At 47.2% G+C, this 23347-nt stretch overlaps 1 protein-coding gene across 7 annotated transcripts in view; it reads left to right on the top strand.

The window, feature by feature from the left end:
- Positions 1-23347, top strand: part of ACACB (acetyl-CoA carboxylase beta) — a 1528264-nt gene that overhangs the window by 1458865 nt on the left and 46052 nt on the right. For all 7 annotated transcript variants that reach the window (XM_069214760.1, XM_069214756.1, XM_069214757.1 and 4 more), the window contains one exon: positions 14067-14206. In XM_069214760.1, the coding sequence (XP_069070861.1) occupies positions 14067-14206 (140 nt within the window). The remainder of the gene's footprint in view (positions 1-14066; positions 14207-23347) is intronic.

Raw genomic sequence — 23347 nt, 5'->3', positions numbered from 1 at the left:
CCTCTGTTTCCAAGATGGCAGAGGTCTGGAGCACACTGGAGGAGCTCTGGGCACCTCCCAGGGGAGGTGCAGGTCAGGGGATTGGTCACTCCCCTTTCCTTTGTCCAGTTTCGCGCCAGAGCAGGGCTGAGGGGATCCCTGAACCGGTGTAGACTGGCTTATGCAGAGATGCGCACCATCTGTGCCCATCAAAGCATTTCCAGGGGCTGGGGGAGGCTACTCCTCCCCAGCCCTGACACCTTATTCCAAAGGGAGAGGGTGTAACACCCCCTCTCTGAGGAAGTCCTTTGTTCTGCCTTCTTGGGCCAAGCCTGGCTGGACCCCAGGAGGGCAGAAACCTGTCTGAGGGGTTGGCAGCAGCAGCAGCTGCAGTGAAACCCCGGGAAAGGCAGTTTGGCAGTACCCAGGTCTGTGCTAGAGACCCGGGGAATCATGGGATTGTCTCCCCAATACCAGGATGGCATTGGTGGGGCAATTCCATGATCTTAGACATGTTACATGGCCATATTCGGAGTTACCATTGTGAAGCTACACATAGGTAGTGACCTATGTGTAGTGCACGAGTGTAATGGTGTCCCCGCACTCACAAAGTCCGGGGAATTGGCCCTGAACAATGTGGGGGCACCTTGGCTAGTGCCAGGGTGCCCACACACTAAGTAACTTAGCACCCAAACTTTACCAGGTAAAGGTTAGACATATAGGTGACTTATAAGTTACCTAAGTGCAGTGTAAAATGGCTGTGAAATAACGTGGACGTTATTTCACTCAGGCTGCAGTGGCAGGCCTGTGTAAAAATTGTCAGAGCTCCCTATGGGTGGCAAAAGAAATGCTGCAGCCCATAGGGATCTCCTGGAACCCCAATACCCTGGGTACCTCAGTACCATATACTAGGGAATTATAAGGGTGTTCCAGTATGCCAATGTAAATTGGTTAAATTGGTCACTAGCCTGTTTAGTGACATTTGGAAAGAAATGAGAGAGCATAACCACTGAGGTTCTGATTAGCAGAGCCTCAGTGAGACAGTTAGTCATAACACAGGTAACACATACAGGGCACACTTATGAGCACTGGGGCCCTGGCTGGCAGCGTCCCAGTGACACATACAACTAAAACAACATATATACAGTGAAATATGGGGGTAACATGCCAGGCAAGATGGTACTTTCCTACAGCAGTCCAATCCATCATTGTCTGTATTTTGTCCTGGAGTGGCTGGATCTGGCTTCCATCTACCAAGTGGACCAAATAAACCAATTTTCTTTTCCCTATCTGGCACTATGATGGCATTATGATGCCTTGATAGTAAGGCCTGCTTTTTGCAGAGCCTCCAGTACATTCCCAAGGTTGACCAGGTGATCCTCTCAGGTGGAGCTAAAGACAGCTATATCATCTAGATAAGCTGCACTGAAGCTTTCCAGGCCTTGTAGAACTTTGTTCACCAACCTTTGAAATGTTGCAGTCCAAAGGGCATCACTGTAAAGTGATAGTGCCCAATAGGAGTGGAGAATGCCATTTTGGGTTTGGCATCCTCTGATAACTTGATCTGTCAGTAGCCAGCAGTCAGATCAAAGGTGCTAAGATACATGGCAGAAGCCAGAGTATCTATTAGATTATCTGCCATAGGGATTGGATGAGCATCAATTTTTGTAACTGTACTGTATTAATCCACACAGAAGCTCATCTCTTTGCCATTTTGAGAGTGGGGTTTTGGTACAAGGACTACAGGACTAGAGCAAGGGCTGTCTGAAGACTCAATAAGTCTCATGTACAGCATCTTTTGCACCTCAGCTTTGATGCACTCCCTAACATGATCAGGCTGCCTGTATATTTTACTATTGACAGGCAGGCTTTCACCTGTGTCAGTGGTGTGTTCACGCCATCTTGTTTGACCAGGAGTCAAAGAAAACAGTTCAGAGAACTGACCTAGGAGATTTCTGCAATCTTCTTTTGTTTCTCAGAGAGCCTGTCAGCAAGTACAACACCCTCTTCTGAGCCATCTACAGTATTGTGATAAAGGAGGTCAGGGAGAGGGTCACTCTCTTCTTGACATTCATCAATGGCCATGAGTAAAGTCATGTCAGCCCTGTCATAATAAGGCTTTAGGCCAGTGGTTCCCAACCTGTGGTCCGCGGACCCCAAGGGGTCCGTGACACATTCCCAGGGGGTCCGCAGGCCTGGGCTAGGAGAAAGGCACTTCTCTGCGTGCGTGTTTTCATTTATATTACTTCATTTGTTGAGCAGTTTTAAACCCACTGCAAAGCTCCTTGTACAGCAACAATTAAAACGTCAAGCTAACTCAAGTGATTAATGTATCTGCTGAAGAGAGATGGGAGCTTTGTCTAGTTGCAGTTTTGACTCAGATAGCACAGGTGGTTAATATGCCTGCTGCAAAGAACGTGTATATTGGAAAAAACAGTATTTTATGTGCATGGCACAGTGGGTTACTGCTTTTGTCACAAAGATGCTTTTGTTAAGGTGCAGTTCATAATCTTAATCTAGCAAAACGAGCTGTGAACTGCCATTAAAGAGCTGTATGCAAACAGCATGGCACAAATTAGAACGTTTTTTTTTCCTTGTCTTTCATTTTCCTTAAGCTGCTAAAAAAGGTTTGCTTGTGTAGAAATACATTCTTCTTGCCAACGTCATTGATAATCACTGTGCTGTGTTCTGAATCCCAAATTTGTACTTCTCGGGACCAAGCACTCTTAGAAAATGCCTACCAGTGTGGATGACATGTGAATCCTACACCTTATAAGTCCCCTGTACAGTGCCCTGACACCCTACAGTGGTATGAGAGGTGCTATAAAACAAATGAATTACATGTGACAGAGAGGCTAGGGAGAGATGAGAGGCCCTTATGGTTTACTTCCTTTTCCCCTTCACTTGTTTATGTGAAAAAGCTTTCTCAGATCTTGCATACCTAAAAAATAAAAACAAATCGCTCCGGAAATGTAGAATCTGACCTGAGGATTCACCTTTCCTAAATAAAAACCAAACATTGAAAAGGTAGTTGCCGAGATGCAGCGTCAACCTTTCCAGTAAAATGTTTCGATTTTTGCATATTTTTTCAATATAAAAGAATTTTATCTTTAGTAATTTGAGTACTTGTTTGGTGTGTACTTGTTATATTTTTTGCGAATTACTGTTTTAATGTTTGAAAATTACATTGTACAAATTGCTGGGGGTCCCCGGCTTCCAGTAATGATTCATTGGGGGTCCTCAGGAGTCAAAAGGTTGGGAACCACTGCTTTAGGCGATTCACATTAAGCACCCTGTGGGGGCTTCTGGGAGTGCCCAGGTCAGCCAGATAGGTGACCGCACCTTTTCACTCTACAATAGAGTGTAGGCCACTCCACTTGTCTTGGGGCTCCCTGGGAGCCAGAGGCTCCAGAACCCACACCTTCTGACCTGGCTGAAAAACAGTCAGCACAGCCTTAGCCAAGAACTGCAGAAGCAGTGGCATGACCATGTTATGAAGATTTTTAGATGCCCATGTCATGTATTAAGTCATTCTGGATCTTAGGTTCAATACATAATCCACAATGTCCTGCTTTGGAGGTTCGAGAGGTTGCTCCCAACCTTCTATCACAAGGACCAGGAGACCCCTAAGAGGGTGTCCAAAAAAAGTTCAAAGGGGCTGAAGTCCACTCCCTTTTGAGGGACCTCCCTGTAGGGAAAGAAGAGGCAAGGTAATAGGACATCCCACGTCCTTCTGAGTTTTTCTGAGAGTCCCATTATCATGCCTTTGAGGGTTTTGTTGAATCTTTCAACTAACCCAATTGTTTGTAGATGATAAGGGGTGGTGAATTTGTAAGTGACACCACACTCATTCCACATGGCTTTAAGGAAAGCAGACATGAAGTCTCTGTCTGATACCACCTCTTTAGGAAAACCCACCCTGGAGAAGATACCCTGGAGAGCCTTCGCCACTGTAGGGGCTGTATTGGTCCTAAGAGATTTTCTCCAGTTCTTTTACCTAAGGAGGATGTTTTTCCTCTTAGGTACATTTTCAAGTATATAGTCTATTCTCCAGTACTTTTCTGTTTTCTTCTCAATATCTCACTTCACTGTGTTTAAATCGTTTTTGGCACAGAATTGACACGTTACTGTGGATGGGCTGATTTCTATCCTCTGACATGGGTGAGCATCTTCTAAGCTGTACTGCTTTCTGGTGTTCTTCACCTGTAGTTACTTTTACAGGTTAGAGGTCGTAGGATATACATTTTATTCTTCTCATTTATTCTTCTTATCCGGTCCTTTGCTCTTGTTTTCAACCAGTTTACCACAACTTATTGACTTACGAGGCTCTCAGTTTGCAGTCCCTCCTCTGGGGGTTGTTATGCTTTGGTATCTGATTCTAAGTTAAGGACTTTGCAGCTAGATGTCTCTACTTGATGAACAAGTTACTTACCTTCGGTAACAATGTATCTGGTAGAGACAAGATCTAGCTACAGATTCCTTAACAATCCTCTCCTTTCCGCAAATTAAGTTCCTCTGTTGTCTCGTATGATTTAATGGTGGAAATCTACCCCTCAAATTAAGCATTTGATAATTATTTGACACAAGGGTGTCATTGGTTCGAAGCACACTGTTTCCATTTGCAGTTTCTCTATGTGGCTCCATGTTTTGAGTGTGTAAAATAGTCACTGAAGAAACTGATGTCGGCGTGGGACATATATGGGCTCTTTTGACGTCACATCCGGTGGACGACGTCAGTACGGAGTTGTACAACACCCTCTACTGACGCGTAGGCGTACTATTGGAACGTTTCTGGATCCAGGCTGGCACTTGGGGAAGATTCTAAATTAAAGAATCTGCAGCTAGCTTCTGTCTCTACCAGATGCATCCTTACCGAAGGTAAGTAACTTGTTCGATAGGATCGCTTATAAGGAGAGAAAAAGTTACTAAAGCATGGTCTGTACAGCACAGGGGTAGGAATTCATACATAATAAGTCCCTCTTGAGCAAAGATGAGATCCAGAGTGTGCCCACCTGGACGGTTTGGACCATCAACTAGTTGTCACAGGCCTATAATTTTCACAATCTGCTTGCAATTCCCTAAATGGGGGCAAAGTCCCCTTTTGCCAACATGTTAAAATCACGCAGAATGAAAAAGGTTTAGTGGACAAGGGCCATATTAGAAAATACGTCTATTATGAGTTGCAAATACAAGTCTGAAGGGCCTGGTGGTCGATGGCATAGAATACTGGAAAAGATACAGCTGTTACTAGTGTTTAAACAAAAGCCCAATAGTTCAGGTTCAGTTAATTCATCTAATATGTAGTTGCAGATTCCTTACCTTTGAATTTACCCCAGGTGTCATCTTGATCCGGAGATTTTTCTGAGCAGTACCCCTGTGTGCCGTTAGGTGACACTTAACAGCTCTGTGTCTGTTGTCAGCATCGACTACGCCGGAAATGACATCGCTGGTCTTATATAGGTGCCACCCCGATGCACTGACTTCAGTTATTTTCTTTCCGCACCAGCTAGTTCCGATCCAAAGAGAGCTATCCCTCAGTCACTTTTTGGCTGGCATTTTTTCAAATGATTATTTAAGATTGTTTTTGTTTAATACTCCTGGTGCATCGAGAATGCCATAGAGGAAGGCCAGTTTTAAGCCCTGCAGTTCGTGTCATCAGGCAATGTCCGCACCTCATGTGTCTTTGGTGCATGTGGAACGACCATGACCTGGAGTCGGGCTCAGAGTGTCAGGTCACACTTCTGAAGGCTTTGAGGGAGTGGTCCCTGAAGATGATGGCCGCCCAACACCATGCAAGTTGAGCTCCCAGTTGAGAGGAAGGTCCTGGGAGCGGTTACGGAGTCCTCCATCATCATTGTCCCACTCTAAGTCCCTGGGCTGATCCAGTAAGTTGAGCCATAAGAAAAAGAGCAGGAAGTCAAAGCGTTCTTCAACTTCTCCTTGTATGTCTACTGACAAGGCGAGGGAGTGGCTGCGCTCTACGCCTGAGTTTCTGCGAGCCAGAGCGACCCCTTCCCAACTTTTGGAGTTTTATTAAGCCATGCGCCTCATTTTAGGGCAGCCCAACCCTGCTGGAACACCTTCAGGCCTCCTGGAGTCAGAAGGGCCCCCCTCCTCCACGTGTTCCACATCTACTGCTCTGGCCTCGGTGCCGGGGGGTCATCCATGGATGTGGTCCTGGATCCGTCCAGCATCGTTCATACTACCTCGACCTTCCCCGATGCTGGTCCCGAATCTGCTCCTGGTACGGGCCCCACCGACAGGTGGAGCCTTCCCCATTGTCATTGCTGACTCCAACACGGATCCGGATGGGCGTTATATGACACCCACTCAGACTTCAGCAGGAACCTTTCCCCCTATGTCATATCCTAAGCTTTTTTCTTATGGGCTAGGTTATGGTGAGGACTTGGAGGGGTTGCTGAACCCTTTAGAATACCTGCTCCAAGACCCTATGGACTGGCGTACAGACTTGGGTGAGGCCACTGGACTGGGTACTTCTCCCGTGGCTTCTACCGTGGCTATGGAGGAGGGGGCTTCCTACTCACTGGTGGTGCGAAAAGTGGCTGAGGTTTTGGACCTTGAGTTGCCTCTGGTGGCTGTCAGGACTTACCTCCTGACAGAGGGGCTTCAGCCTGGGGTTCCTCCTGTGAACCCATGCTCCCCTTCAATTAAGCCCTTTTGTATGTTCTGCTGGGTACCTGGTCCAAACCCAGTACACGGGCTCCTATGAATAGGACAATTGCCCACCACCATTGCCCCGCTACAGGGGACCCAAGTTTTCTGATGCAATGCCCCACCCCTGAGAGCTTGATCATCGAGGCCTTCACTTCCCGGTGCTCCTTCCCTTCCGCATGCCCAGATAGGGAGCCCAAAAGGTTGGATACACTTCAGAAGCTTTTTTTTTTCTTGGAAGAGGCCCGGGCTGTATTCTCTCAGGCAGTTGCTGATGGGAGACGGAGCAAAGTTCACTATCCGTTGTGGACTGGACACAAGTGACTCACTGGGCAGAGTGGTTTCGCCAACAGTGGCCCTTAGGGGCCCTGCCTGGTTGACAATGTCTGGCTTTTCAGGTGATGTCCAGGCTACTTCGATGGACATGACCCTTGTTGGCACCCATCTCTTTGGAGACGAGGCAGACTGGGCACTTAAGGCTTCAAGAATTCTCGTGCTACAGCCAGCTCCTTAGGCCTCGGGCCCTTGAGAAACCACCCACACCCCCCCAATTTTGCCTTTTTACCTTTAAGCCTCTTTCGTGTCTACGAAAGGGGCCTCCAACCGCATCCATTCCCAGCCAGCCACCATGCCGTGCATGCTTCCCCGCGTGTGCGTGGCTGAGAGAGTGAGATCCACCGGCCTCATGGATCAGGGAGCCAGCAATCTGCCCGGTCCACCGCCCCACCCTATGCAGCAGCGTCTAAGCCTTCCTAGTCTGCTGGCAATCCATCACATCAGACAGGTGGGTTTTGCTGACAGTACAAAGGGGCTACTCCTTCCCCTTCGATATTACCCCTCCATCCATGCCACCAGATGACTGAGAATCACTTATGCCTTCTCCGCTAAGAAGTTACAGCTCTTTTCTACGTGGGAGCCATGGAGAGGGTTCCCATGCCAGAAGTAGGCTGTGGTTGCTATTTCCACTACTTTCTGGTGCCCAAAAAGGACAAGGGCCTTCGCCCTATCCTAGACCTTCGATCCATTAATCTAGTCCTCAACAATTAGAAGTTCAAAATGCTCATCTGAACATGTTTTATCTGCCCTAGACCCAGGAGACTAGATGGTAGCCTTGGACTTGCAGGATGCTTTTTTTCATATTTCCGTCATGTGTGCCCACAGATGATACTTGGGGTTCACAGTGGGCCAGTACACTGTTCGCGCCTTACCATCTCCCCTCTAGTGTTCACCAAGGCGATGGCAGTGGGAGCAGCTCATTTGCACAGGTTTATGGTTTCATTCTTTCCTTATCTCGGCGACTGGCTTTTAAAAGTGGGCGTGTCCTAGGATGTCGTCTCCCAGCTCCAGACTACGGCGTACCTCCTGCATTTGCTGGGGTTCACTATAAACGTGCTAAATTCATACCTGACTCCCTCTCAGATGCTCCCTTTCATCTGAGCTGTTCTGAACACAGTGTACTGATGTTTCAGCCTCTGTCCTGAATTTTGGTGAAAATTACTCTGAGGCTACAATGACTCAAGGCCTTCGGCTTTCTACTAGTGACACTTGCAGATGGCAGATGCAGGCCCTGCAGTGGGACCTGAAGTTCCAGAGGGCGCAGCATCAGGTGAACATCTCTGACAAGGTCCACATCTCTGAGAGAACCGTACAAGATATGCAGTGGTGGTTACGAACCGCGATTGGGTCAGAGGCAGATCCCTCTCCCTTCCCCAACCAGATCTGACAGTAGTGGCAAATACGTCACTCCTGGGATAAGGCAGCCATCTAGAAGAGGTGGAGATCGCAGGCATCTGGTCTCTGGCAGAGTCTGGACTCCACATCAGCCTTTTGGAGCTCTGTGCGATCAGCTAGCATTTAAGATATTTCTTCCCTCTGTCAAGGGGAAGATGATGCAGGTGTTCACAGTTCAACACCACTGCCATGTGGCACTGCACCAAACATGGTAGACTGTGGTCGTGGACCCTTTGTCAAGAGACTCTATGCCTCTGGACGTAGCTGGAACAGCAGGGCTTATCCCCGGTGGGCTCTCAGAACGCCAGAGCAGACAAACTCAACAGAAAATGTCTACCTGATCACGAATGACATCTCCATCCGGAGGTAGCCCAAAGTCTGTTCAGCAGTGAGGAGTGACTTGGTTAGATCTGTTCTCCTCCGCAGAGTACACTCCATGTCAGCAGTTTTGCACGTTGGAGTTTCCAATGCGGCAATCGCTTGGAGACACTTTTCGTGTCAAGTGAACTCAGGCCTCCTGTATGCCTTTCTGCCCATACTACTACTGCCCAGAGTTTTCAAGAAGATCAAGAATGACTGGGTGCAAGTAATCCTTGTGGCTCTGGACTGGGCACGGAGAGTCGGGTATCCTGAGCTACTGAGCATGTCCATAGATCCTCCGATTGGACTGCCCCTTTGGGGCGATCTTCTGTCACAGCAGCAAGGGAGGGTTCTGCACCCGAACCTCTTAACTCCCCGCCGCCTTGCATGAAGATTGAATGGCAGCAGTTGACAACTTTTGACTTTCCACCAAAATCTGTAATATTATCTTGGCAGCCAGGCGTCCCTCCACCAAAACTGTATGCACCGGTCATTGGAAGAAATTTGTGGTATGGTGTACAGCCAAGTCTGTTGACCCTTTCTCTGCTCCTCTTTCTGAGGTTCTGTTGTCCATACTTTCTTTGGCCCAGCAGGGCTCTTCTATGGGCACTTTCAAAGGTTATTTGTCTGGGATTTCTGCTTTTATGAGGTTGCTTGATCAACCTTCTTTGTTTAAATCTCCTATTGTACATACATTTCTTAAAGTTGTTACTCATATGTTTCCTCTGTACCCATTTATTATGCCCCAATGGGATTTAAATTTGGTTTTAACCTTTATAATGTGCACTCCTTTTGAGCCTCTCAACAGTTGTAGGAAGTTGGCTCTGTATATACTATTTCAAAGTAAGAAATAGTGTGCACAGGGTCCAAGGGTTCCCCTTAGAGGTAAGATAGCGGCAAAATTAGATAATTCTAATGCTGTATTTTGTGGTAGTGTGGTCGAGCAGTAGGCTTATCAGAGGGTAGTGTTACGCATTTGTTGTACACACACGGGCAATAAATGAGGAACACACACTTAAATACTTAACTCCAGGCCAATAGGTTTTTATATTGAAAAATATATTTTCTTAGTTTATTTTAAGAACCACAGGTTCAATATTTATATTAAACACTTTAAATGCAAGGTACTTCACTCAGATACTTTAGGAACTTTGAATAAAAGCAATATCACATACAGTCTTTGTAAAAATGGCAATAAGCTATTTTCAAAGTTCAAAAATCAACAGTTCCTGGGAGAGGTAAGTAAAGGTTAGATTAGGAGGTAAGTAAAACACTTACAAGTCTCAGTTCTGGGGCATAGGCAGCCCACCGTTGATGGTTTAAGGCAACCCCAAAGTTACCACCCCAGCAGCTCAGGGCCGGTCTGGTGCAGAGGTCAAAGAGGTGCCCCAAAACACATAGGCGCCTATGGAGAACAGGGGTGCTCTGGTTCCAGTCTGCCAGCAGGCAAGTACCTGCGTCCTCGGGTGGCAGAATCAGGGGGGTTTTGTAGAGCACAGGGGGGACACAAGTAGGCACACAAAACACACCCTCAGAGGCACAGGGGCGGCTGGGTGCAGTGTGCTTATCAGGCATCGGGTTTTCAATAGGAATCAATGGAGGGACCTGGGGGTCACTCTAGCGGTGCAGGCAGGTACGCACAAGGGGGGCTTCTCAGGCCAGCCACCACCTGGGCAAGGCAGAGGGTCGCCTGGGGGTCACTCCTGCATTGAAGTTCAGTTCCTTCAGGTCCTGGGGGCTGCAGGTGCAGTGTTGGTTCCAGGCGTCGGGTCCCTTGTTACAGGCAGTCGTGGTCATGAAGAGCCTCTGGATTCTCTCTGCAGACGTCGCTGTGGGGGCTCAGAGGGGTCGTCTCTGGTTACTCACGGGCTCACAGTCGCCGGGGAGTCCTCCCTGAGGTGTTTGTTCTCTGGATTTTGTGCCGGGGGCGCCAGGTGCAGAGTGTGAAGTCTCAAGCTTCCGGCGGGAAACATGCAGTCTTTGAAAGTTGCTTCTTTGTTGCAAAGAAGTAGCTGTTTTTTAACAGGGCCGCTGTTCACAGGAGTTTCTTGGTCCTTTAGTCCAGGGCAGTCCTCTGAGGCTCCAGAGGTCGCTGGTCCCTGTCGGATGCGTTGCTGGAGCAGGTTTTCGAAGTTGGAGACAGGCCGGTAGGGCTGGGGCCAAAGCAGTTGTCGTCTTCCTCCTTCTCTGCAGGCTTGTAGGTCAGCAGTCCTTCTTGTTTCTTCAGGTTGCAGGAATCTGCTTTCCTGGGATCTGGGGAGCCCTCTTTGTGCCTCCTCCCTGTGGGGAGGGGGGCACTTCTCTAATCCTATTGGGGGAATCCTCCAAACTCAAGATGGAGGATTTCTCAAGGCAGGGGTCACCTCAGCTCAGGACACCTTAGGGGCTGTCCTGACTAGTGGGTGACTCCTTGTTTTTCTCATTATCTCTTCCAGCCTTGCCGCCAAAAGTGGGGCCAGTGGCCGGAGGGGTGGGCATCTTTATCAGCTGGGATGCCCTGTGGTGCTGTAATAAAAGGGGTGATCTTTGAGGCTCACCGCCAGGTGTTACAGTTCCTGCAGGGGGAGGTGAGAAGCACCTCCACCCAGTACAGGCTTTGTTCCTGGCCACAGAGTGACAAAGGCACTCTCCCCATGTGGCCAGCAACTTGTCTGGTGTGTGGCAGGCTGGCAGAAACTGGTCAGCCTACACTAGAAGTCGGGTTGGTATTCAGGGGGCATCTCTGAGATGCCCTCTGAGTGTATGTTACAAGAAATTGCACACTAGCATCAGTGTGCCTTTATTGTGCTGAGAAGTTTGATACCGAACTTCCCAGTTTTCAGTGTAGCCATCATGGAACTGTGGAGTTCGTGTTTGACAAACTCCCAGACCATATACTTTTATGGCTACCCTGCACTTACAATGTCTAAAGTTTTGCTTAGACACTGTAGGGGCATAGTGCTCATGCACATATACCCTCACCTGTGGTATAGTGAACCCTGCCTTAGGGCTGTAAGGTCTGCTAGAGGTGTGACTTACCTATGCCACAGGCAGTGTGAGGTTGGCATGGCACTCTGAGGGGAGTGCCATGTTGACTTAGTCATTTTCTCCCCACCAGCACACACAAGCTGTGAGGCAGTGTGCATGTGCTGAGTGAGGTGTCCCCAGGGTGGCATAAGACAAGCTGCAGCCCTTAGAGACCTTCCCTGGCATCAGGGCCCTTGGTACCAGGGCTACCACTTACAAGGGACTTACCTGAGTGCCAGGGTTGTGCCAATTGTGGAGACAAAGGTACAGTTTAGGGACAGAACACTGGTTAGCAGGGTCCCAGCACACTTTCAAATCATAACTTAGCATCAGCAAAGGCAAAAAGGTAGGGGGTAACCATGCCAAGGAGGCATTTCCTTACAGTTGTCCTCTCCGGTTTCTCACTTAGAAAACAGTCATCCTTGTGTCCATTGCATCTGCCCCACTGGCAGGGTGAGTGAGCTGCAGGCATTGTCATCTAAGCCGGCCCACCTTTCCATCTATCCTGACAAAATGGTACTGTGCTAGGGCCTCTTTTCTTCTAAAAGTGGTTACGCTGTTTCATGTAGGCCAATCCATCACCTTGCATACTTTTTACTCACCCCCACATCCTTCTAAGGAAGAGGGGAGACTCCGCCGCCTGGCCCCAAAAGGAGAGTTGGCATTCTACATTGATTGTACAATTGAGCGGGTGGATGATCAACTCTTTGTCTGTTATGTGAGAGGAACGGTCAGACAGTGCAGAAGCAGATCATCTCCAGATAGGTTTTGTGCTGCATTAAGATATGCTAAGCACTGGCCAATAAACAACCCTGTGAGGGCTTGTGTGCTCATTCCACTTGAGCTACTGCTGTGACCACTGTGTTAGCATGCAGAGTTCCAGTCCTTGATATATGTGAGGTGGAAACTTGAGCATTCTTGCACATATTTACCAAACACTATTGCCAGGACAGTCAGGTCCGTAGGGATGGGTACTTTGCCTGTTCGGTCCTACAGGATTTTCTAGTATGATCTTGGTTCGCAGACCCAGCTCCGGGGGTGGTATTGCTTGGGTATCTATTCAAAGGTAAGGAATCTACAACTAGAAGTCTCTTGCAGGTCAGGAAGTTACTTACCTTCAGTAACGCCTGATCGGTAACTAGACATATTCTAGTTGCAGATTCCTTACCAACCCACCCATCCTCCCTGCTCTGCAAACTGATTTCTAGGGGCAGGGCCTCCCCTCTCAGGACATTAGTTTTGACACACCAGTAGTCAGTGTTCTTTATGGCTCTGCACTTCTGGTGTGGAAAGTCATGAAAAAAGCTGATGTCAGCGCACTAGGGTGGTGTCCATATAGGACCCGCAATTTAGTTTCTGGTGGAGATGATGCTGACGATGGATGCGGAGCCGATCGACACCACTCGCCGGGGTACTGCTCAGAAAATTCTCTTGTTCAAGCAGGCGCCTGGGAGAAATTCAAGGGTAATGAATCTGCAACTAGAATGTGTCTCTACCAGATAAGGTGTTACTGAAGGTGAGTAACTTGTTCTTCAGTCTTTCACACAAAACATTCCCACTCCTCCATCCCGTTTAGCTTTGAGTGGTTTGTGAAGAATTGCAAAACTTGTAGGACACTCCAGATCTAAATCAACAGCTGAGCAAGGAGTGACTCTTGTTTCAGTTATAAATAAAACATCCAATTTCAAAGTTCCCAACAGTAAATTGATTTCTGTAGAATGCTTCACAAGTGACCTTGCTTTTAAAAAGCCACATTTTAATGTACCAGGCTCCATTGTATCTGTTATTTAAGGGGTGCTAGAGACAGTTTAAGAGTGCCTGGTACAGGTTTAGGAGTGTTTGGTGTTTTACCTAATTGTAATAGTTGGTCTCTGGTGTAGCTTACTATACCCTTAGTATGTCCATGGGACTGACTGGAACAACCGTCAGCATGGCTGGCGCAGAGTGCGAACGGTGTACAGATGGACAAATAAAAGCAGCTGACCCCTAGTGTATATACATAACATTACTAATGTTTTCAGATCTTGTAGTGAAAGGTAAGCCAGCATTTAGAAATACAGAATGTTCAAGTTTTGTTTTTCTGGTGATTCCTATTTTTCTACATTCTGAGTGAAATAATGTAATGTTTATCCACTACACTTCTGTTTCTCGGCTGATGTTTCAGAGAAGAAACAAATTTAAATTGGCTATATTTGTATGGATAGAAATGCCTCTTTCAGAACCTAAGCTGTGATATTTTGAGAGGGCAATTGTAGAAACAGTTTGCATGAAATATGAAATGTTTAACTTGGTAATGTTTTTTATGTCTTTTTAACTAGGCTTATCTTTGGGACAATAACAATCAAGTGGTAGTTGAATGGCTTGAGAAGCACTTACAAGAAGAGGATGGCACACGCTCTGCCATAAGAGAAAACATAAAATATTTGAAACGCGATTATGCTCTGAAGCACATCAGAAGGTAAGTATATGATTTAGTCAGATAAAAATTTTGATTTTTGTCTTGAAAAACGTAGTACTCCTATTCCTCAACGGAGTATCCTTCTGCTGAATGAATCTTAATGATCGTAGTTATCACAATTGATTACAAATCATGTTCCATGTCCAGGGGTTATCATTATTGGGTATTAATGCAATACTTTGTGCATACCTAAAAAGGACAGTTGTTGTCCATGCTTAGCTTGACCAATCAAATAATTTTTGAAGTACTTAAGGGAAGCGTATAAGGGCTAATTCACAAATAGCTATCCAGGTTCTTTCTCGCTTAAAATAAGATATAGTTGAAGAGATTTTTGGGGGATATTTTGCAGACCGAATTGGAATACTTTGCAATTGTTTCACCCACTGCTAACAATGTGTTAAACTAAGTACGATTTGAATGTATGCCTCTTGTGCTAGAATGGCAGAATAATCATGCTTGTGTTGTTAAACCTATCATACCATTGCACACTACTTTCCTTTCAAGAGTTAAATGGGTTTATCACCACCTGAGGTCAGGGAAGCAAATAAAGGAATTAGGCAAGGTTGCTCCCCTCCCTCCCAAATACTATTTCTGATACTTTGTTTGCTCCTTGATGGCCTTTCGAAAGACAGCATCATTATCACGGGATTCCAGTTGACTGTCTGGCAATATTTTGGGGCCTATTCACAAACTTCATTATGTAGTACACTTAATAGGGCTACAGTAGCACTACTAAAGTACAAACCTTTGAGTGTAAATCTCGACCACAACGTCTCCTATCATTTCTCTGAGGAGATCCTCACACATGTAAGTTTAACTTAATAGTAAAGGTGAGATTGACCGGGAGAGGTTGGTGGAAAAAGGTCATTCTTATCACTAAATGGAAGGAGTTTAGGGAAGTGTAAAGTGGATTTTAGGGAGGGCTATAGATATGTTTAGGGAGGGACTTGCACCCATTCAAAAAAAGGTAAGCCCATTGCAATGAAGGTACTGCAGCAAAAATGGAACCCAAAACAGTGGTAAACATCTCAAATTCAGAGCTGGATTAAGTCCAGGAGCTCACACGGCCAATCACTGGTACTGCAACACCCTCCCTCAGAAAATAATGGAGGTAGGGACCTATAATAAAAGACAACAGGAAATAGTGATAAGTTAAGTTATTGTAATGACTAAACATTTGTATAAAAAAATTCATTTTACAAAATATCTAAAAAAAAATATATATATTTATGAAACTATTTTAACCTCTACATGTAAATGGTTGCTTTCTTATTAAAATGTACACACAGTTAATTATAATTAATGCAAATTAACACATTCAATATATATACTTATATATAGCTTTAGGTGGGAGTTTATTTTTGAATTTAAACTTAAAATAATTTTAATTTAATATGTCAATGAATTGAAGATTTAATTCAAAATGAAGGTAATGGTGCAGTAGCAGTTTTTGTTGTGTTTTGCATTTAAAATAAATGTATGAAATGATTTTGCATTGATATTTCGCATAAAAATATTTTCGATTGTTTAACTTCAACTTTTTTTTCCCCCCTATACTTTACCATCGGAAGACTCCACAGTAAGGTAGAGATCTCCCTGTGGCAAAGCAGAAGGAAAATTAAAAGTGTTTATTAAACTTTATTATAAATTAGTAAACATATTTCTATTAAATATTCGCATTCCGTAGGGTTTGTACAATTTTCTAAATGTATGATTATAATTGGTTGCTTGTAATATAGATGGTTGGAGCCACATCTTAAACAGAATGCTGGGGTGAGGAGTTGTTGCACACTGGTCACAGGTCTGTCTCTGTTCTCCCATTGCATTATGGTAAATGCAGATCAAGGTAGACCTTGGTGTTGAAATGTAGTCAATATGTTTGCTCTTGACCTCATTTTCTTGTTCTTCTGAACTCTTCAGAAGGGCAAATAAATATGTTGTACTTCTGAACAGTTAAGTATGAATTAGGTTGTTTTTACTCTAAACTCCTAAATTTGAGCACATGCATTCCTCTTTAACTGCCTGTTCATGAGCACCAGCTGTCCCAGTAGCACGGCAGACTTGTGTATTCAAAACTCTAAATTCGACATCCTCATGCATATAGATTAAACAGAATTAGCTGAGAAAATTTAATCTACCGTCAAAGGTAGTGGATGTAACTTTGGCTGCTTGCCATCAATCCAGAAACCCCTCGAGTCATGGTGGTTGGCCCTTATTGATCACCCAGTGCCAACAAAAGCAGCGTGGTCCTCTTGCTAAGTTGTCTTATGTACTTATGTTTATAATATCTGTAGGAAAATAACATCCTCCTGACATAGTTACCCCACTTTTTGCCTGGTGTCAATGTGTTTAGACTGTAGTACACTGGGATCCTGCTAACAAGGACCACAGTGTCTGTGTTCTCTCCTCTAAATTTGGTTGTTTGGTAACCTTTACAACCCACAATTGGCATACTGGTGCACCCATGTAAGTTCCTACTATATGTTACTTAGGTACCCAGGGCATTGGTACAGCAGGTGTCTCCCATGGGCTGCAGCATGTATTATGCTACCCACGGGAGCCCATGCTGTGTCTGCAGGCCTGCCATTGCAGCCTGCATAAAATAGTGCATGCACCTTTCACTTTACATATTAGGCTTTCGGTCAGTGCACTTGGACACTGTAAGTCACTCCTCTGGGAGGCCCTACAGCCCAAGGGCAGGGTGCATGTTCGTAACTGTGAGGGGACCCCTGCCTGAGCAGAGGTGTTCTTACAAACCTTAGACTCCATTCCCTGGGCTTTGTAAGTGTGGGGAAGCCATCTTAAGGTATGTAGTGGACACTGACCAACACAAGTAGTCCAACTACATAATGGCTTCTCCGAACCTGGGCATGTTTGGTATCAAACATGTTGGAATCATGCATCTACACCGATTCCAGTCTAGTTGCATGATACCATGTACCCTGGGGGTTCCTTAGAGGATCTCCCAGTCCTGCCGGTTCAGCCTTGCAGGGTCTGCATGGCAGCCCGCGCTGCTTCCAATCCTAGACACTGCTCTGCCCTCCTGGTGGTGAGCCTAACTCGAGCAGGAGAATGCAGAGCAAAGGATTTCCTGTAGGAGAGAGGTGTGACCACCTTTCCCTTTGTAATGGGTGTCTTTGGGCTGGGGTGGCCTTTGAACGCCACCAACTGCTTTGAAGGGCACATTTGGTACCCCTCCTTGCATAAACCGGTTTGCACCAGTGCAGGAGCCCCCAGTTCCCGCTTTGGTGCAAAAACACACAAAGGACAGGGGAGTGACCACCCCCCCTGTCCAGATCCTCCCTTAGGGAAGTGCGTAGAGCTCTGCCAGGTGACCGGTTCATTCTGTCATCTTGGAAACAAGATGTGCAGAGGCCCCTGGGAGCATCTGACTGGTTAGACCAGGTAGATGACGTCCCTGACCCGCTCTGATAGGTGGGTCACTGCAGATAGTGACCAACCCTCTTTTAGGGTTACTTAAGGGCTCCTCAGAGGGTGGGTTCTCAGATTCATCAAGCAAGACTCTACAAAGGAACTCTCTGCAGGACTCTTCTGCTCCTGGCCTTCAGAACCGCCACTGGTCTGCTTTTGGAACTGAAACAAGACTGTATCCATTTGGGAGGGCTCACTCTGCAACATTGTTTCTCCAGCTCCTGCAAGATTTTTGCAACATCCATGGCTCTGCATCCTCCAGGGTCACAAGGACTTTGTCTGCATCCAAGAAGCAAGAGGGAATCTGCATCCACAGGTCCTTACAGACGACATCGACCGGCTGATGGCTTCTGCTGTCCCACAGACATCAAAAGGCTCTGCAACATAGGTGATGGTTCCGAGGTCCTCTTTAAGTCCTACCTGTCTTCTGACCACCTTGGGAGATGGTGGGCCTTTGCTGCAGCCACTGGAATGGAACCCCTGTGCACTGCGATTGTTGCTCTTACCAAGGCTTGTTGACACTTCCTCCAGGAGATCTTCTAGCTCGAAGAAGCCCCAGCCTCTAAAGCTTTGCATCTCCAAGTTTAGCTTCCACTCTGCTGTTCCTGCGGCTTGGGACTCCTGTTTTGATGTGCTGCCGAGGGCCTCCTGTGCCTGCTGCCAGTGGGTCACTCATGAGGGCTCCATCCATTCCCGCTGGCTTTCCTTCCTGCTGAGGGCCAGCCCGGACTCTCCTCCAAGTGTGAATTTGTGTGGACCTTACTGGTCCCCAAAAATCTGCAATGAATTTTGCATTTGTCAATGCTTGATGGTGGTCCTGCTGACCACTGACCCTCCTGCAATCTGGCGACTGACGTAGGACAGCTCATGGGTGACTCCAAGGATCTTCCTGCATCCCCTGAACTCCGCAGCTGGACTTCATCCTTCACCAACCTGCAGGAACTTCACATCTAGGAGGTGGGGCATTGCCTACCTGCACCGCCTGGGCATCTCTGAGTGGTCTGGACACTGTTGTCTCCTTTTTTGGGCTCTTCTCGTCCAGAATCCACCTTTGTGTTCCACCGACCTGGTCCACGGGTCCCAACAGCAGCTGGACAACCGAGGCTCTCACTGACTCAGAGAGTTTCCAACATCACTTCACCCCTATGCACCTGGGCTCCCTCGTGTAAGTATTACAGTCTTCTGGGTATCCAGAGGTGAGGGTACTATCCAATCTTCTTTGTGCCCACTAGGGTCCTCTGGCAAGGGTCCTGAATCCTAAAAATTCCAACCGCGATGGTCCTGCATTAGCATAAGGGAGAGCCGGCTCAAATAACTCTGCACCCGGGCGCCTGTGGGAATTCTGATACTTACCGCTGGTAAATCCTTACTCCCCCATCCCTTGGGATTCTAACATACTTACCCTGGTTGGGCACCTCCATTCTTACACTACTTTCTTAGTATATGTCGCCCCCCATCCCGAAAAAATAGGGTCCCATGTATTTCTAAGCTTTTCCTGCTTGTTGCAAAGTGTATATTTTTGTGGAGATCTCTCCAAGTGGAGATATGCCAACATTAGTATAATAATACGGTAACACCTGGTGTGGTTCTTGTTTGTGTGACAATCACTAACTGACTTCTGTGGTATTGTAAGTGCTTTACACTCCTCCTTGATAAGCCTGAGCTGCCCTCCACAGCTACCCCTAGAGAGCATTGGTATCTAGGCACCAAAACACTATCACTAAGGGTTTCCTTGACTAAGTATAGGGTACCACACCATAAACTGAGCCCGCCTCCTACAATATCTTTGGCCGGGCATGGCTTTCCTGTGGGCATGATTAAAGGTTACTTATGAGCCCTTTTGGCCTATCCTTGTTTACCTGTTCAGCCCTATTTATTCAAGTCACCTAATATGATGTGATTTTAAAAGAGCTTTCACATATGTTTATTTTATTATGCCACAGTGGAATTTCAGTTTGATTCAGATGAATGTTCCTTTTGAGATTCTGCACATTTGTACTCTGCGGCTCTTGAATGTGAAAACTGTTACTCATTGCCATCATTTCTACACACTGTCAGTGAGCGGCTGTAGGAGGCTGGCCCTCTATATGGTGTGTAAACTAGGCACACTGTGCAGGGGGTCCAGGTAACCCCACGTTGGTTTCCAGAGGTAAAAACTACACCACCGGGCGTGGTCAAGATGGCGGCTGCGGCGATCACCTGAAACGCAGGCTCTGCCCAGGCCTGACAAACCATCCCTTTCGGCGCTCCCAGGGCGTTATTGATAAGAAACGCCCCCCTTGCACCCCACGTTGCTCCATGGCCCGGAGGCACAGCACTTCGTGCTGGAGGGAGACCGGAGAAGCGAGGTGCTATTGGCATATATACAGACACAAATTACAACAACTCAGAGGAGGTCCCCTCCCCCTCCTCTCTTGCCAGCACAAATGCATGCAGCCCGCTGCTGAAAGGAGTAAATTTGCTGGACAATCAGCCTGTTGGAGGTGAGCAGCACCATTACATATAGACAAATAGCGGCAAAACAATGGTCCATGGAAATAGCAGTGGGGCGAAAACGGCTACCTGTATCATGCACTAGGATGCCCCAGGCGGCGCAATAACACCACGGAGGATCTGACCGATCCATCAATCTCTCCGGTTCCGCGACTGGACGGCATCACCCTGCAGGGCGGCGGCTCCTGGTGTCCACGCTGCCCTGCCTGCGGTGACTGTGGCCACTCCAAAGTAATTGGTCTCGTGCTGTATGGACTCTGAGTAGATTGATGGTGTCGACCCCCGGTTGCAGTTCGGAGTGTGGTACATGCACTGGATGAACAATTTACAACATAGTGGTACGAACCTGCTCAGCTGACATGGCGGGGAAATCTAAGGCGTCCAAGCACCAAGAGCGTCCTGTCCCCGCTGCTATCTCGGGGGGGGGGGAGGGGTGCAGACGCCGCCTAGTGTGCAGTCCCTGGAAATTACACCACAATCTCACTCAGGCCAATTTGAAAAAATCCTACAGGCGATCATGGACACTAAATCATCACTTGAAAACAGAATTGACACGGTATCTCAGGATCTCAATTTGCTTAGGGTGGACCATCATAATCTGGCATAGAGAGTCTGGACAGTAGAGTCCACGCTGGGCGCCATGGACCCACTGGTCTCAGAGAACCAGACACAAATTCAACGCTTGGACTCTGAGGTGAAAACCCTTTGGAGATGTGCGGAGGAAGCAGAGGGCAGGTTGTGCCGCAACAAGGTCCGCTTTCTGGGATTTCCAAAAAGATCGGAAGGGCAAAACTCGGAGTTGTTCCTGGAGCAGTGGCTGATCAGGGAGGTGCTGAATGGTGTCCCATCAAAGTTCTTCTCAGTGGAAAGGGCACATAGAGTTCCGGGGAGACAACCAGCTCCGGGACTGCCGCCTAGACCGATGATTGCCCGATTCCTTAACTATAGAGATCGAGATGCGATACTCCAATACTTTCGCAGTAAAGTCCCGATCCACTATGAGGGAACTTCTCTCACTGCATACCCGGACTTCACCCAAGAAGTGCGGCGCCAACGTCACTCTTACATGAAAATTAAACAACGTCTCCGTGAACATAACATTAAGTATGCCCTGATGTTTCCTGCTAAACTCAGAGTGGTTGTGGATGATCGCACTCACGTTTTCACCACCCCAGGGGATGCCTGGACATGGATGCACACCAAGGGCATAGCACAGACCCAAGAAGAGGCAGGAGACGGTGAAACGTGGCTCACATCGCCAGCATGGAAGAGACTCTGGAAACAGTCAAAGGCGCAACCCACGGAAATATAAGCTGCAGCCGAGAGAGCAAGAGTGCTGAAAGAAATGACTCTGCACACACAAAGCCCTTTCGGAGTGCTACTTGCCACTCTGAGCGAACATATGGACTCGGCCTCGGTAGCTCCGACTCGACCATTATGGAGGCGCTAAAGGGTCCGGCATTCACACCCCGATCTGCAGATGTGCTGTGATTACCGCAGGGGAGGGTTTTTTTTTTTCATGGTCCTGCATTGGAACCTCAAGGGCATGGGGTTGAGTAATTTTGGTATGGCATTGCCTTTACATACATGCACCAGTCTGATATCCTTTTACTTTCCATTTGCAGCATATTGACTCAGGACCTGGGGGATAATGTGGTTATAAACCTTGGGAGCGCTGATACGTTTACTCTTTGCTTAAATGATGGGGGCCCCTTACAAGGGCCACCACCAATTGCTACCATGGCTCCCCAGAGGGTATCCACATGGATACAGTTCTATGATGTAAGGAGTGTGCTGTGTTTTTTGCTTATATGGATGGCAGTTAGAAAATTGCAATTAAGCCACTGTTTTTGGGGGGTTTAAAGGGGTGTTGGGGGGGTAGGAGGGATTTTGTTTGTTTATCAGGTCTATCTGAATTGCAAAGTATATCCTCACAGCTGTTAGTTCACATTAATTTTCGAAAAATGTAGTAGTGCAACTTTAAATGGAGTTGGGACCCGAAGTACAACACACACACAAATATTGTATACTATGATATGGTTCACTGTGCATTCCGCATTATGTATGAGTATAACATAATTACATGGAATGTGCGAGGCATGGGCGCGCAGGGCAAGAGACATCGAACTTATACCTACATCAAACGTCAGAGAATACACATCGCTATCCTGCAGGAAACACATCTATTGGAAGTTGATTTGCAGGCACTAAGGGGGTGCTGATAACAGATCTTAGGAACATAATTTTCGGCCTACGCGAGGGGGGTACTAGTTTGGATAGCGCAAGGGGTGCCATATGTCCAACACACACATAAGATAGATCAGGGGGGCAGATATGTGGTGACAGAGGGACAGCTTGATGGCAATCAACTCACAATAATAGGGATTTACGCCCCTAAAGCGCGTTGACTGAATTCCTCTGTATAATGTCCCCAGCGCTGCTGATGACCCCTACAGCGCCTGCCGTTTGGGGTGGCGATTTTAATAGCACTCCAGATGCATCGCTGGATCGTTCGACACCGCCTCCATCGGGGAGGGCATGTAGGCGCGGCGCTAGTCCACTGGTGGCCTGGGCAGGGGACATGGGACATGGGATTGCACGATATTTGGCGCATTGGCCACCGACACACAGGGAATACTCATTCTACTCCGCGCCCCACAAGGTACACACTAGGATAGATATTCTTTGGGGGACTCCAGATATATGCTCTTTAGTCATAGATTCTAGCTACATGGCCAAGACACTATCTGATCACTCCCCGCTGATAGTGACAATGCGGTGGGGTAGGGGACGCCCCGGGGTCTCTGTTTGGCAATTACAGGGGGAGGCCCTCCTTGATCAGTTATTCAAGGAAGAATTGAATACAACAATAAAGCAATACTGGGAATTAAACAGTGGTTCTACAGCAACGAGAGCGATGGAGTGGGATGCACATAAGGTTGTCGTGTGGGATCACTGTCTCTCAGCTTCTTGGGGAGTGCATCGCACACTCCACGCGGAAGTCGTTAAGCTAGAAAAAGAAATGAGAGTCTTGGCGGTAGCGGTAGCTCAAAACGAGGCACCATTTATGGCGCTTCTGGCTCGGCAGATGAAGTTTGAGGAGGCAGATCTACAGCTCTGTCGGCATGACTATAACTACCACCTTGTGCGCTTAAACGGAAGGTGATAGATCGGGGAGACTGCTTGCATGGCTTCTTCGAGAGGACCGCCATCAGA

The sequence above is a fragment of the Pleurodeles waltl genome, chromosome 11 (assembly GCF_031143425.1).
Source record: "Pleurodeles waltl isolate 20211129_DDA chromosome 11, aPleWal1.hap1.20221129, whole genome shotgun sequence".
NCBI classification, from domain to species: domain Eukaryota; kingdom Metazoa; phylum Chordata; class Amphibia; order Caudata; family Salamandridae; genus Pleurodeles; species Pleurodeles waltl.
Note: the sequence above shows the minus strand (reverse complement) of the source record. Positions and strands in the feature narration are given on the sequence as shown.